At 49.3% G+C, this 14,648-nt stretch overlaps 1 protein-coding gene across 2 annotated transcripts in view; it reads right to left on the reverse strand.

The window, feature by feature from the left end:
* Positions 1 to 14,648, reverse strand: part of KLHL29 (kelch like family member 29) — a 162,514-nt gene that overhangs the window by 114,309 nt on the left and 33,557 nt on the right. For both annotated transcript variants that reach the window (XM_080909809.1, XM_080909810.1), the window contains exon 2: positions 12,463 to 12,792. In XM_080909809.1, coding sequence (XP_080765935.1) covers positions 12,463 to 12,792 — 330 coding nt within the window. The remainder of the gene's footprint in view (positions 1 to 12,462; positions 12,793 to 14,648) is intronic.

Here is a 14,648-nt window from a genome sequence, read left to right on the forward strand (position 1 = left end):
TGATTTCAGTTTATATAGAAGAGGAAACGGAGCAGCTGAGAGAGGAAATTAGGCTAAAGTCAAACAGCGAGGACACAGAATGAGGATTCAGACTTGGGTCATCTGATTGGTCAGGGCTGCTACCCCATCACTGATTAATGTTTACAGCTGGTGTGCGATCGGTACCTCCTCTGGGCCTAGTTGATGTGGCTGATCCTTACATGCTATGTGCAGATAACTGTCTCCTAGGCATCAGCTGCCGCCTCCCTTGTTTCTCTCCCTCTTCTTCTCCCTCCTCTTCCTCCTCTTCTCCTCCTCTTTTTGTAGCCCTCAGGCACAGCATCAGACAGCAGCCAAAGAGGAAACTGTGGAACAATCAACATGACGCCATTTACCAGTGTCCTGCTGTTTCAGAGTAGACCCAGGATCTCTTGGAGCCCCTGGATGAGGACGTCAATCAGAGTGTATTCTGAATAGTCAAAAGCAGAGACTATGATGGATACACACTCTTGACTCCCTCCCCTAATCTCCATGCGGGTTGTTTGTAGGACACCTCTATTCCAAACCAAGTTCTCAGACTTGATAATAAATGATAGAATCTGGCCCCACCCAGGGATCTATGCTTTTCTTTTATAGAGTCATGTGGTATTTTCTTATGGAGCCTAAGCTAACTTGAGGATCCCATTGGAGGATCCTATTGGAGCATCCCGATAAACTCCAGGCCACCTTTCGTCAGAGTCTGCAAGCTCAAAGCACACAGACACAGACAGCAGAGGTTTAGCAGCCTAGGATAGCAGGGCCGGGGAGCAACCTGAAAACGGGTGTTGGCCAGTCTGAGTGCGTCCACCAGGGATGGAGAAGCTGCTGGTATGTGATTGATGACCTGCCTGTGGGTTTGTTTGGATGTCAGGTCTTTGTAACTCAGGGGCCCAGAGGTGGGCATGCAGTAGAGGGGCAGCTGCTAACTCTGTGATGCTCCCAGAGCCCACCTGGATGCCAACCGTGAAACTAATGTTGTTCTAGGATGGGAGACAAGGGACATGGGATATCTGGACTTGGGAAGATTTGGCAAGAGAAACACATAGCCTAGTGTTGGATGTGGCAGTTACTAAATTCTGCTAGGAGGAAGCAAAACGCTCATTTTGCAGAGCCTGCAGACCTGCCAGGTGCACATCTTCCCTGCAGGACGGTTAGATCGACAGACTTTGTCAGCCCGGTGGGGGAAGCTGCTGGGGTCTCAAAAATGGATCACCCCAAATTTGGAGCACCGGTTAACTTCCTCAATTATTTATAAGGAGCATGATGCTCTGTAATGAAGTCTAGTTCACGATGTGCTTTAATGCCTTCATAATACAATATTCTCAACATTCTCCCCTAATCTTAGCAGATGACAAGTTGCCACTATTGAATTCCCATTAATATGAATTACGGGCGCAATATATTTTGCCCAATATAATCTCCTCGGCCTAATATTTTGAGGGAATGAAAAGCGCCCCCCTCAGCATATTTCTGATGGAAGAGGTGAGGGTGGGGCAGGAAGCTGGTTCCTCTGCCAGGTTAGGTATTCCTGTCTGTATAGAAAATAAGATTCTAGTACCTGAATATTGTATGTTCCCTCCTCCATTGCTTCCTTCTCACCATCAGAACGGGAAGATTCTACCCTAGTCAGAGCAGCCCTTGTATCTCAACCTCAAATGCAGGACTCAGGTGTGGAGGTCTAAGGTGTCCCCTTGCTGGTCATGTAACCCTGGATATCAAGTGACATCCCAGACATTACGTAAGAACAGTTATGACTCTGATCTCATATGGTTGTGATGACATGGTGACAAAAGGCAAAATCTCTGGGAACTGTGGCTAGCTCATAGCAGGCACTCAAATGCCCGTGACAGAGAAGATGACAATGGAACCAACCCATGGCACCTTTTGGAATTTGGCTTGTTTGGGTGGCACTCTTAATCAGTTCCTAAGATGGTTTGTAAGAACTTGGGGTGGATATGTTCACTGTCAGGGAGCCTCTTGAATATGGCGAGGTTGTAGCCTAGCCACACACACAGTAGAGCTGAGGCCCTTGGCAACGCTAGAGGTACCAACTTTGAATACAGTCCTTTAGTCTTTGGCAACACCAGCATTCTCCAGAACACTCCTGATTCATGGCCTTGTTTTCCTGCTGTGCAACTGTGAGTGGGAACCAAGTGCCTCTGGAGTAGCTATGGTTGGGGAAGAGAAAATGGGGGAGCTGAGAGATTTCCTCCTCTGGACCATAACCTGCTGAGTCAGAGCGTTTCTTCATGGAGGGCATCCATTTGACAATTGCCCAGGAAGCTCTCCCTAGGCTGGGCCATCTTTAAGCCCACTCCTCAGGAGTGTTTCTGCCTTGTATAGGCACACATACATGCACGTGTGATGACCCCCCCTCCACAACTCACATACACACACCACAAATAGAAAGAGAGAAATTTACAAAGCTGCAGTGAGCTATGAGCAAGTAGGAGTCCATCAGAAGAAAATATAAATGCTTAAATGCTTAAAGGAAAAGGTTGTAGTGCGGGGTTTCTACAGGCTGTGGGAGAAATGGAGGACGTGGAGAAAAGAGATGCTTCTGATGAAATCCATACTGCTAACAGCACCTTATCATCTGAATGCAGGTAGCCACCCTGAGCCAAGCAGCTCACCAAGTGGTTCTGCCCTCTTTATCCTCATCATGAGCATCCCCAGAAACTACTCTCTGAAAGATGGCTGCTCCACCACAATCCTTTCATTAACATAGAGATGTAAAAAAAAATCATCCTCCCTCACCCAACAGGAGAGGCATATGACTGAATAAATATATGTATAAATTTATACATTCTGTTCTCAAACAGGTATTGAGAACCCCTACCTGCCAAATCTCACCTGGAGCTTCCAGTTTAGTAAGGAGGTAAGAGGACATGTATTATGTAGACATTCTAATAGTACCATGCAACACTGTCATGGGAATAAATGGGAAAATTTCCCACCACTGACATGGTCATACTTAGGCTGCCAGTAGTTGAAAGAATAAGAAATCTTCTGGGCAGACAAGTCTAGGAAGAAGGACTAGCAAGTGCAAAGTCCCTGGGGTGCAAGAAATCGACACAGGGTCAAGGAATTGTAGCCTAGTGTGTGTGTGTGTGTGTGTGTGTGTGTGTGTGTGTGTGTGTGTGTGTGTGTGTGTTGGGGGATTTCCCTCAGACACAAGCAGCTTCTCAGAGGGCCTGAAAGTAAGATGGAGAGAACAGCAAAACTATGCCTTGGCTATTAGCATTGTGGGAAGCATCTGGGGAGTAGACTTACCGCACGTAGCAGTAAGTACTCGTGGGCGGATAAGAGGGAGAGAGTGATCACGGTGGCTGCTGCAGCTGTTTTAGGGACCCAGGAGCCAGGGGAGGTCTGGGAGGTGAAGAGATATATGAGCTGTTCCTTATGAGCTGACCCTACAACAGAGGTGATTTCCAAGTTTTTATTTCTTAGCCTATGTACACAAGAATCCCCGAGGCATGATGCATGGAACCATGGCTCCAGTCAGGTTCTGGAATGCTCCTGTCATTTTCCCCTCCTGTCTGTTAGCTCCATCCTCAGGCTCATGGCAGGGTGGCTACAGCAAGCTGAGATATCACCTCCTTAACTGACATGACCACAGGTAGGAGTTAGTTTTTATTTTCCTTGGGTCTCTTCCTTAGAGACAAGAAAAGCTCTCCCAGAATTGCTTAGGATCTACTGGCCAGAACAGGGTCACATGACTCTTTCAATAATGGGCAGAAGCAATAGGATCACACACCTACGAGGTTGGAGTCATTGTAATCCCAGCTGGGACTAGAAGTTGTCAGTCTGAGACCTAGGCATTAGGCACTGAGGCAGAAGGAGTTCCATTAGGAAGGCAGATGAGAAAAGAAAGAACAGATGCTAGGCAGGGGACCAGCAACATCTATCTGCCACAGACAAGGACAATGCCCTTTCATGCCTGGTGTTGTTTCTAGCTCTGCTCATCCCTGCGCCCCACTATCCCTATCCCCAAGTCCTATTTCTCTCACCTGCCAGAGGGCTACCTCTGACCTGAAGCCAGGCTTCTTTAAGTAGTAGGTTAAGAACTGAGACTGTGTTCTGTGCTGCTCTGGTCCTTAATCAGGCGAACCTCAAGTGTAAAACTCTTACAGACTAGCAGGGATGACTATATGAGATGTCAGCACTGTGGCCCAGGGCTAGTCACATCCTCTTGTCTAAAATGTTCACCTTGAACATAGGAGGCACCAGCCAACACGAAACATAGCTAACCCTTGCTAACCTGTGTTCTACCCCACCCCCAGAACAAAAGAGGACATGAGTAGAGAAATGAGGTGTTTGAGTAACTCAAGACACTTGGAACCTTGGGAACAGGTGTGGGTCACCAGTAGGAGCAGTCTCCCAGAGGTGGATAGAAACCAGCAGATTGCATTTTGAGTCCAGGGCTCAGGGACAGACTGGTTTTGCCTCCCACATATGCATCTAGCTCCAGCATCAGCTACACAGCCTCCTCTTCTTGGCACTGAGGGCTACATAGTATTCACCTACTTTCTCCAGGAAGAATAGGGGTATGCAATACATCCTGATGTCTGCCCACATTCCTTGCCCAGTTCTCAGGGTTCCTTATTTACCAGAGGAAAATGAAGTCCTGACCCATGAATTTCAGAGAGGTGAAGTCACAACGCAAGTCAACACCCCACGTTTCCCTCACTGAAATGGAGGGGATTCTACAGGGCCAGTGGAGAAGAAATGATACCTAAGTGTCAGAAGCAGAAGCCATCCTGGTATTTGTTACCCTGGGTTATTTTGGGCCCTGCAGACAGCTCCCTGTAACAAATGGGCTGGACTCTGAGAGTTCATTTGTCCTTTGGCTGTTTAGATTTTACAACATAGTTTCCCTATGAAAAAAAACCCAAAGAGATAAATGGCATTGAGACGTCCAGTTAGTTCTCCAAAGACCATGTGACCCTGTAGTTAAAAACTGCTGTCCTTGTGCAGTGAGAAAAAGCTGTTTAATTGCAATGTAATTAAATGAAACAAGAGCATTATAACTAAGAAGTAGATCTGTGTGGATCTTGAAGAATGCTGTTCTCAAAATCCTGCTGGAAGAAGGGACCCTGCTGGGAACCTGGGGGAGAACGCATCAGATCTACTCTTTTGGGACAGTGGCATCAGACTCTCTGAATCTGTAACTGCTGAACATTTCTGTCACGTTGCTAGCTCGCTTTGGTAACGTTACCCTCTTCTCCAAATCTTCCTGAGAGAATGTTCCCCTCTGTGAGTGTTCATGTAGAGAAGCCCGTGAAGGGCATCTCCTTCGGGTGGTTTTTATTTTAATTTAAAATCAGCAGGCTAGGAATGGAGGCACATGTCTGTAATTCTTAGCTCTTGGGTGGCCAAGGCAAGAAAACTGCCATGACTTTGAGGTCAGTCTGAACCACACAGGGCTAGTCCGGGTTTCAGACTGAGACCCTATCTCAACAAACAAGTAAACAATCAAAACAAACAAAAAGAAAGAAAAGAAACCGACAAACTAAAACAGTAACAACATCAACATCCCCAAATTTGTAGGTTAGCATCTAGCTTTGTCCATGTCTGGGGACACAAGTATCCCTGTGTCTCTCTAACCCTGAGGACAGTGACTGGGTCAAATATAGCCTCCAGAATAAGGGGCAAAATCTTGGTCCAGCTGTGGGTTCTTGTGCTAAACGTTCCTTCAAGGTCTGTCCTCTGGGAGCCCAGGGCCAGCCTGTTGCTTAGCAGCATAGCCCTTTCTATGTCTGAAACTACTTCAGCAGTGTCCTGTGTAGAAAGGACGCAACATTGGGATGCCTAAGTCCTGAGGGTCTTAGCCGGGTACCCCATCTCAGGCTAGATAGAGGAAGTATTAAGTAAATTCTAGCTTTCTACCTGGGGCACAAAAGCCTTAACCAGAAACCAGAGGGTAGATAAATGTGCCTAAATAAATGTGCTGGGCAGTTGAGAAAGAGAGACATGGAAGGCTTCTCTGACAACCCTCTCCTCCACAAAATAACAGCCTAAACAGGAAACTATCAAAGCGTAGCTCCCCGAAACCGATGGCTTCTTGGAGGGGGTGGGGGAGAGTCAGTTCTATTTAAGGGGCAGGCCACTGGAGTTTGACCACGCTCCAGTGAATATGTAGATAACACAAATTGGATTTCTTTTAATTTTAATTTTGGCTTGTGTGTGTGTGTGTGTGTGAGAGAGAGAGAGAGAGAGAGAGAGAGAGAGAGAGAGAGAGAGAGAGAGAGAGAGAGAGAGACATATGTAGTGAGGCATACATGGAAGGACTGGGAAGTGTGATCAGTGTGTATAAGGTGAAATTCCCAAAGAATTGATAAAAATATTATGTTGACAAAAAAAATGTGCTGGGTACCTCAGTTTAACCATCCATGATGCCTGCATCTCGTAACAGTAACATGATTCTGTAGTGTCTCTCCCTCCTTCTTGGACTTCGGCTTTGACTAATGGGGTTTTAGTTCCAAGCCAAGGTGCATTAGCCTTACCTTCTTGCTGCTTTTGAAACCCCAAACCACTCTGTGAATGAGGCTGCTCCAGACAGATGGAAGTCATGCCAAGAACCAGGTCCCTGGCCTGACCAGCCACTAGGCATAGATGTGTGGGTAGGGCACACTTATCACCGGAACCTAGCTGAGCCAGCTATGGCTGTACTCTCAAAGTTGTCAGTAAATCAAGCAACACAGTCTAAAGGTCATTGTCACGCAGCAAGCTAACCTGTACACCCTGCCTCCTCCTGTCCATTGTGCCCCTACTTTGTAATTCCTCACTGCCTTTTGTCCCGACTTATGGTTTATCTCTTGAAATGTGGTAAGGCACACCATCTTCTTTAGTCAAAAACTGAAGTTCAAAACACTCAGGTTTGTTCTCTCCAAAAGGCAGCCCTGAAATGGGCGTTTTGGAGAGGTGACACTTCTCATTTCTGTACATACTTTTTGTGACTGACAGATGGGTTTTAAGTCGATGAAGATACAATCCACAGTGCAAACGTGACTTAAGGATGCAGGTGGAAGACATTAGCTCAGAGCTAACGTGTGCAAGCTGTCTCACAGTGCTTTATCTGACCTGATAACTTATCACAAGGGGAATCAAGACTACTTGTTGGTGGATCAAGCCATGGCCTTGGAGCTGAAAATCAGCCACAGTCCGGAATGAGCTATGAAGAGTGTTGGAGCTGCTCTTCCAAGCACTGCTCTGTAGCCTTGATTTCTAACATGAATACAAGGGACAGAAGACCTGAAAAGGCCTTTCTATCGTCACTGCCAGATCCTAGAACCGCAACATAGCAGGGGTTGCATAGTAGGTTAGATGGGTGCCCCCACGATGTCCATAGGAACCCCAGGTCATCCCCTTCAAGAGAAGCATCCCCCAGGAAGCTGAGGTGTACCCCTGGGCAGACATATTCTTTATGAGTAGTTTCCAAGCCTGACAGCCTCCAATGCTCATAAATGTCAACCCCCAGGTGCCTGGTACGCTGAACACCGATTTCCCAGCTCCTCTAAGCTTTCCTTAGGCTTCCAATACAGGCTACTTTGCTGCTTCTTAGCCAGATTTATGTTCAAAGGCTGAGCTCAAAGGGGTGATGGGAATGTCTCAGCCTGAATGCCCCTGACCACAAGGAAAAAGAGGCGCTCATACATTTATTTTTGCAGGCATCTGTGAGGATTCTCCAGTTTATTCTTTCAGTAACAGAATTGCATTTTATGAAGCCGTCCCTTTTCTGTCAGGAAGGTTTGCTGAGAATAATTTAAATTTCATGCAGCAGCAACTGCAGGGCATTGGTGCCTCCCTTCCATTCGTACAAACTGGCCTGGCATGGAGCCATGCTTCCTCTTTGACAGTGCCCCCCCCCCACAGTGCCCAGACAGCCAGTGGGAGTAGGAATGTGGTACTGGCCCAGCTCCTCAGGTTCTCCTCCTGCCACAGCAGAGGAGGACAGGACAGCTCTCCAATCTCCAAGCAACAGCCATCAGACTGACTGCCCCCAGATGAAGAGCTTTTCAGACTCACTTGCTAATTGTCCCCCCATGTATGTGTGTGTGAATATATGCATTTGTGCGTGTGTACATACAGAGGTCAGATGTTGACATGAAGTATCTTTCTCTGTCATTCTTCACCTTGTTGTTTGAGATGGATTTCCTCACTGAACCTAAAGCTCAGTTATTTGGCTAGACTGGCCGCCAATACAGTAAGCCCCAGGACACCTGTCCTTGCCCATGTACATGCTTGGCTTTTCATGTGGGTGCTAGGGAAACTCAGATCCACAGTAGGCGTTTTATCAAAGGAACTATCTTCCCAGCCCGAAAGCGAACTTTGATTGAATGCTTCCTCAGTGGCACATATCCTTCTGAAGTTTTCTACACATATTAATTTACATAACCCTTATGTTAAAGATACTATTATCATTTTCATTTTGTAGACATAGAAACTGAAGCCCCGCTTGCTAATTGCAGGATTCGGTTGCATTCTGTCTGATCCAGAGGCTCTTGCCAGCTGTGCAGTGAGAGGTGATGTAATCTTTGACTTAACATCCTCCCCTTCTACGACATGAGCGGCGAACGTGCCCATTTTCTAGCCTGAAATCCAGAATTGATGCTCACTAGGTGGACTCGTGATGGCAAAGCTGCTGTCATTCGCTGTCATTTGCTTGCAATCAAGGTTTCCATGGTGAATAGATGCTGCCTGGGGTGGAGAGAGCTGGCCCAGGCTGGTTCGGTCTTGGGTAGTAGTTACATTGTATTTTCTCCGAGCTTCACTAGTCTTAGATGCAAAACTAGGGCAGGTGGTCTGCAAGCAGACTCTCCTCTGGCTCTGGGGACTCATGCCCTGGAGGTCAGAGAGCAATGCCTATGTGTTGGGGAGAGGGAGGGAATAGCCTGCTAGACCCTCCTGCTATCTTAGTAGCCCAGTAGCCCACGCTTACCCATCTGGCCGCTCATCAATATACATGGGGATTCTTTAGGCCATGGGCAACTGAAGACACAGAAAAGTCACAGGCCCGAAGGCAGCCACGACAGAGAGAATTGTCATCATCTTGCCACCTAGTCTCTGGGAGCATGATGTCTTTCCAGACAAGAGCCCAGAGCCTGAGTCCTGGCTGAGTAGGGGCAGACCCTAGCACTGGACCTCAGTGCTCACAGTACCAGAGCTTGGAATGTTCAATGTGCTTCCTGTCTGACAAACAAACAAAAAAAAAAACAAACAAACAAAGGATGTCCCCAAAGGCTTGAGAGCGGTCCCTTGTCTGAGGTTCCTAGGGGTGGTCCTGGCCCATGAGGAGTGGCACTGGTGCTCTACACCCAGAGCCAGGTCAGTGACTTCAAGCGGCCTTCACACCCTCGGGGCAGCAGTAATTCCATCATTGTTTTCCCTTTCCCTTCACTTCTCTGGGCCGATAAAAGGCTTTCACATCCTCTGTCTCCATCCCCTGCTTGTCAGGTATGCTGATTCAGTTTCAGGTTGGGGCCAAGAAGCCGCCCTCCTCCATCGCCTCTGCCCTTTCTCCTCCCCTCCTTGTTCTAGTCTTACTTCCGGTCACCTCAAATCCCAACCGCTTAAACCTGCTCAGGGCTCCAGCTTTTGCGCTTCATCTGAAGAGATCTTTTTTCTAGGTGATAGTAGAAGTAAGTACCACTCCTCACAGTAGGACAGCCTTGTTCTTCCAGGCTCAATGCCTGGTCGCAGCGGTGGAGGGGTGACCTCATTGTCCAGAGGATGGAGCACCAATTAGCACCTGTTCTATTCCGAGCACTTTCTGTGGGATTCTACTCATGAGGTCCTCCTCGTGGTGAGTCTGGTAATCAGTCACTAATCCTAGGACGGAGGCCCAGAGGGACCAGACAATTTGTTCAACATCACTCAGCAAGAGGTTGATTGGAATTAAAACCTAGACAGTCTTTGAAGTCTCATTTTATCTACTCCACCGAGTCACCAATGACTTTAATAGGTGAGACACTGACTTATATGTTCACACATTCATCTTTACACTGGCCTATGATTTCCCCAATGGTAAGAACCAGCTCTTTAGTGGCTGCTTGGTGAAGACCCGGCTGCTTGACCAGGGAAACTACTGATTGACACCTGGGTTTGGCCTGGGTGTCCACTGATGTGATCAAGGTATAGAGGTAGACACAGGCCAGAGGACAGGCATCTGGGCCAGCAGCAGCAAGGTCAGAGTAACAGGAGGCACCACTGCCTTCAACAGCGGGGTTCTCAACCTTCCTAATACTGTGGCCCTTCATCTTGTGGTGACTCCCAACCACAAAATCATTTTTGTTGCTATCTCATTAGCTGTAATTTTGCTACTGTTATGAATCTCAATATACATATCTGATGTACAGAATGTCCGGTATGTGCCCCCCTGCCCCCCCCCCCAGAAAGGCGCAACCCACAGGTTGAGAACAGCTGGTTTACATCTAAGGCCAGTGCCCTTGCTAGAAACCACCATGGGCAGCTGCTGCCCGGCCACTGTCTGACCCTTTCCCTGCACGCAACTGTCTAGCAACCCGACGAACTAAGACCCTAACCAGACCCTAACCGAAACCTACAGGTATGAAACTGGGCTGAGTTACTCACAGCAGAGGCGGCAGTTAGTCTTTACACTGTCACATGCCATGGATCTGACTCTCCCGGCAGGCCTGAACTTTTGTCCTTTCTCCCACCACTGGTTGGCCTCTGGCTCAGCCCTTGTCCCAGTTGTCGTTTTCTGTCTATAACTTCTTCTTTTTTCTATCATGTGGCTGTGGTTTGCGGTCTGGCTAGAGAGAAGGCCTGGCGAATTCTGAGCTACTTTGGAGCAAATCGGGTGCCGTGTGTCTAGGTCAGAGGCAGGGGATCCCTTCAGAGAGCTACAGATACTGTCTTTTACCTGGCAGAAGTCTAGGCTATATCCCCAGAAGCAGCTCAATACTCGCTCTAAGGTACTCAATCTGAAGGGATGGAAGCCATTAGATGGACCTGCAGGTCCAGCTTCTCGCTCTCACCTGGAGCCCTGGCTGTTGGTGCTAGAGGCTGCCATTCTCCAGATGGCAAACAGCTGGCCGTAATGATTGCCTGCCAGATGTGGCCAACAAGGCTGGCAAGCATGCTGCTCTGGATAGAGGTCGCCAATTCAGAGTGGCCAGGGTTCTGATGGCCAGGACAGGAATGCATTTGGCTGGCCTCGGGAAGTGTGCCTGAATAATTCTCCATCTCTGCTCCTGTCTAGTGTTACTTCCTTGCCTGCCTTGGTGGGGTGGTGTTTTCATAACAGGAAAATAAAATCAATAAGACACTGCAGCAAGATGTCAGTGTGCTGCAAGCTGGTCTCCAATAGCTCCATTGTCTCGGGCCTCCGCCAGGCTCTGCGGCCAGCGGTGCTGTTATTAGTGGGAAGCAGGGCTGAAAGGGAGTTTTGAAAATCGTAGAGACAAAGGCACAGAGCACCTGGAGAGCATCGTCCACCACAGCTACCTCACAATGGCCAGCCTGGGGCTTCCCGCCTTTAATTTCTCCTGCAACCTTTATGAAAGCAGGAAAAGGAAAGCGTGCACGTACACACGCAGCACACACACACACACACACACACACACACACACACACAGGCCCTTAGAGGGCTCCTGGGAAGTGGTTCTGAATGGCTGGCAGAGGCAAAGGCAGCCCACAGAGCCTCTGCTCGGCTGAGGGGAATGAAGGGATGGCTGTGTTTCTTGCCTTGGCCACCAGCTGTCCCTCTGTGGCTCAGCTTGACTGAAGGGCTCTGTACAACATGCAAGAGGGGGTTTCAGAGTCCCCTTAGTTTAGCCCAAAGCCAGCCAAGAGCCTGGGGACATTAATTTCCACATTCCATTTTATACAGACTGGCTTCTGCCTTCATTCCCAAGGAACCGTCTCTTTAAGAAAACCAGCAGACTCATTAGGGCAGCCATTGGTGGGATGAGTTCTGGGTCCTTACAGCAGCTCCTATAACTAGTATGTCTGGGGACTGAGCAATCAGGCAGGCCACGTGTGCCCTGACATTACAGGCGTGTGTGAGGCTCGCAGGGACTGTGGCGATGGCACTGTAACAGGCTCTTGACCCTGTGTGGCGAGTGCGGCTGCAAACTCCAGCCACTGATGACCCCCTGAGGGGATTATGTTTTGAGTTCCCCTATTTAGGGAACTGAGTATTGTCAACTTGGCAATACCCTTCCTTCACTCGGGCAGTAGCTTTTAGTCGGTACATGTGTGGTGTTGGCACCTGCTGGTCTTCCTGCACGTTGGTTATTGATAGAGACCGTCTGGTTTTTTTTTTTTTCTTTGAAAGGCCATTTTAACCTCCAGAAGCAACTGTAACGTACTTCATGGAGGCCATGGCTCTGGGAACAAAGCCTGGGAGATAAGGCCTCTGTGCTGTCCTGGGCCTGGGCCATTGTCTGGCCCCATCCCAGAAAGGATAGCAAGTCTTACCTTCGTGGTGACTGCAGAGGCCGAGCTGGCCACAAGACTGGTGATAGCTTCACTGCTGCCGGTTGTACAGGGGGCAGGAGCTGTGGCGGGTGTGGGCAGCCGGGAGGGTACCACGGGCAGTGGCAGGAGGCCGGGCCGTGCGCTGAGACTGCTGGCTGTGCCGCCACCAGCACCGGAGGTGACGCTGCAGACGCTGGTGGCCCCATGGGTCCCATTGACACTCCACTCACGGCGGTCCCAGCCTACGCGGTAATCTCTTTCGAAGCGGCTATGGTGTCTGGACATCTCGGTGGGCCGTGGCAGCTTCTCACAGGGAACCAGAGACCAGACCTGTCAGCACAGAACACGGGAGGGTGGTTTAAGCAAAGAGTGGCTCCGCCTGGTCACAGGGAGGTGACAAACACCAGCAGCACATGTTCAGTTCCTGCTCGGGGTCCAGGAATGACTTTTCAAATCCTGGCCGGTCTCAGAGTTTCAGCAGGTTGGTGAATCCTTTACCAGACCCACTTCTCAGCGGATAAAGAACTGGCTGCTCAGGAACACAGGGCAGAACGCCATAAGCAGGATTTGAATCCACTTGCACCCGAGGGGTAACTTTTACTTCTGCCAAGCCTCCCCCGCCCAGAGCAACGAGACCTCATGCGGTGTATGTCCATCTTCATTATGGCTGGGGGGGGGGCGCATTCCCTCCCACGCCCACCGTGAGAGAAGACCTCTGCGCATTCTCCAAGCACAGGTCACGTGACCCCTATGGGCACTCACTTTAGGGTGGACTAAAATCTCATTTGTTCCATACAGCACCCAGGAGGTGGGAATGCATATTTGGTTCTCAGTTTCTACACAGGGAGACGCACAGAGAGCAAGCGATCCTCGCTGAGGACGGGGGACTAACAGGTGAAAAAGGTCACCATGTCTCCAAAAGATGTCAGCTTCCGGGGTTCAGGCTCTCCTTCAAAACCCCAACCGTGGGATTCAATGCTACCTACACTTCTGGGACCTGTGTAGTCTGTCCTCCACTCCCTGCAACTCCCACGCGGTTTCCCGAGTATCTGAACAGAAGGCCTTTCAGGGTTGTCATGGAGATTAGACGCACCATGGTATGGGAAGGGCCTTCTGAGTCACCAAGAACTATTTTCCTCAGCATCACTATGATAGTGCTGGCTCCGACTCTCACAGGGACCAGTAACTCCAGTCAGGAAAGACACAAGGCTGTAGAGGGTGGGGTGAGGCAGGGGCAGAGGGGACAAGGCAAGGGAATGCCATGGTAGAGACAAGTGGCTGCAGGTGAGGGTTTGCTCTACCCTCCGCACCCGCAGTCCTGTTAGTGAGGTTTGGTCCTATTCTGTTTGCCATCCACTTCCGGTCTAGGTTACAGGCTCCCATCTTCCACCCTGCCAGTCCTGACGCCGCTGGCTACTAGACAGGTCACTTACTTTTAAGATGTCGATAAAACCCGAGCCTCCACTGGCCTTTGCACATCTGTTTTCATTGCCCAGGATGTGTGTTTGGGAGCCAGAGGCTGGACCCAGCCCAGGAAACCTGCAACCATGTTCTGCTTATGTGGTGGCTCAGCTCTGAAAGTCGTTCACAAGGTTCACTGAACAGACTAAGTGCAGCCTGGGCTGAGCCTGCCCTGCCCTGTGGCAGAGATGCCTGGCACCGCTGAGGATGGATGTTGGTTCCCTGTTCAGTTCATCATTCCTTATGCCCTTTCACATGAGGTACCACTGACTTTTCTCTTTTGGGGTCCATCCCTGCTCCCCAGCTGTTGAACCAGCTCTTCTTGGATGGTCTCATCTAACAGCTCCCCTTTATCCATGCCACTCAAAGCTATTTTCCCAGCATGCCTCTTCCTTGAGCCTGCCCTATACCACGTAGCTGTACTCCAGGTTGCCCATTCGCAGGAATGTCCTGCCTCAGAGACGGCCATGTTGTCATAATGGCATCTGAGATCTTATCTACTACGCAATCCACTGGCCGCTTCCTCTATGTAATCTTTCCATAGGATCTCCCCAGGTTTCTCAGGCAAGCCTAGAATTCACTGTAGCTCAGGCTGGCCTAGAATTTTATGCAGCCCAAGCTGACTTCAAATGTGGTCATATTGCCTACTCTCTTCCACCTGACTGTTTTAAAAGCACAGATGCGGTTGTAATTCTCGACTTTTCCATGGATAAGGTCCATCCTTT

The sequence above is a fragment of the Micromys minutus genome, assembly GCF_963924665.1.
Source record: "Micromys minutus genome assembly, chromosome: 1".
Classification (NCBI taxonomy): domain Eukaryota; kingdom Metazoa; phylum Chordata; class Mammalia; order Rodentia; family Muridae; genus Micromys; species Micromys minutus.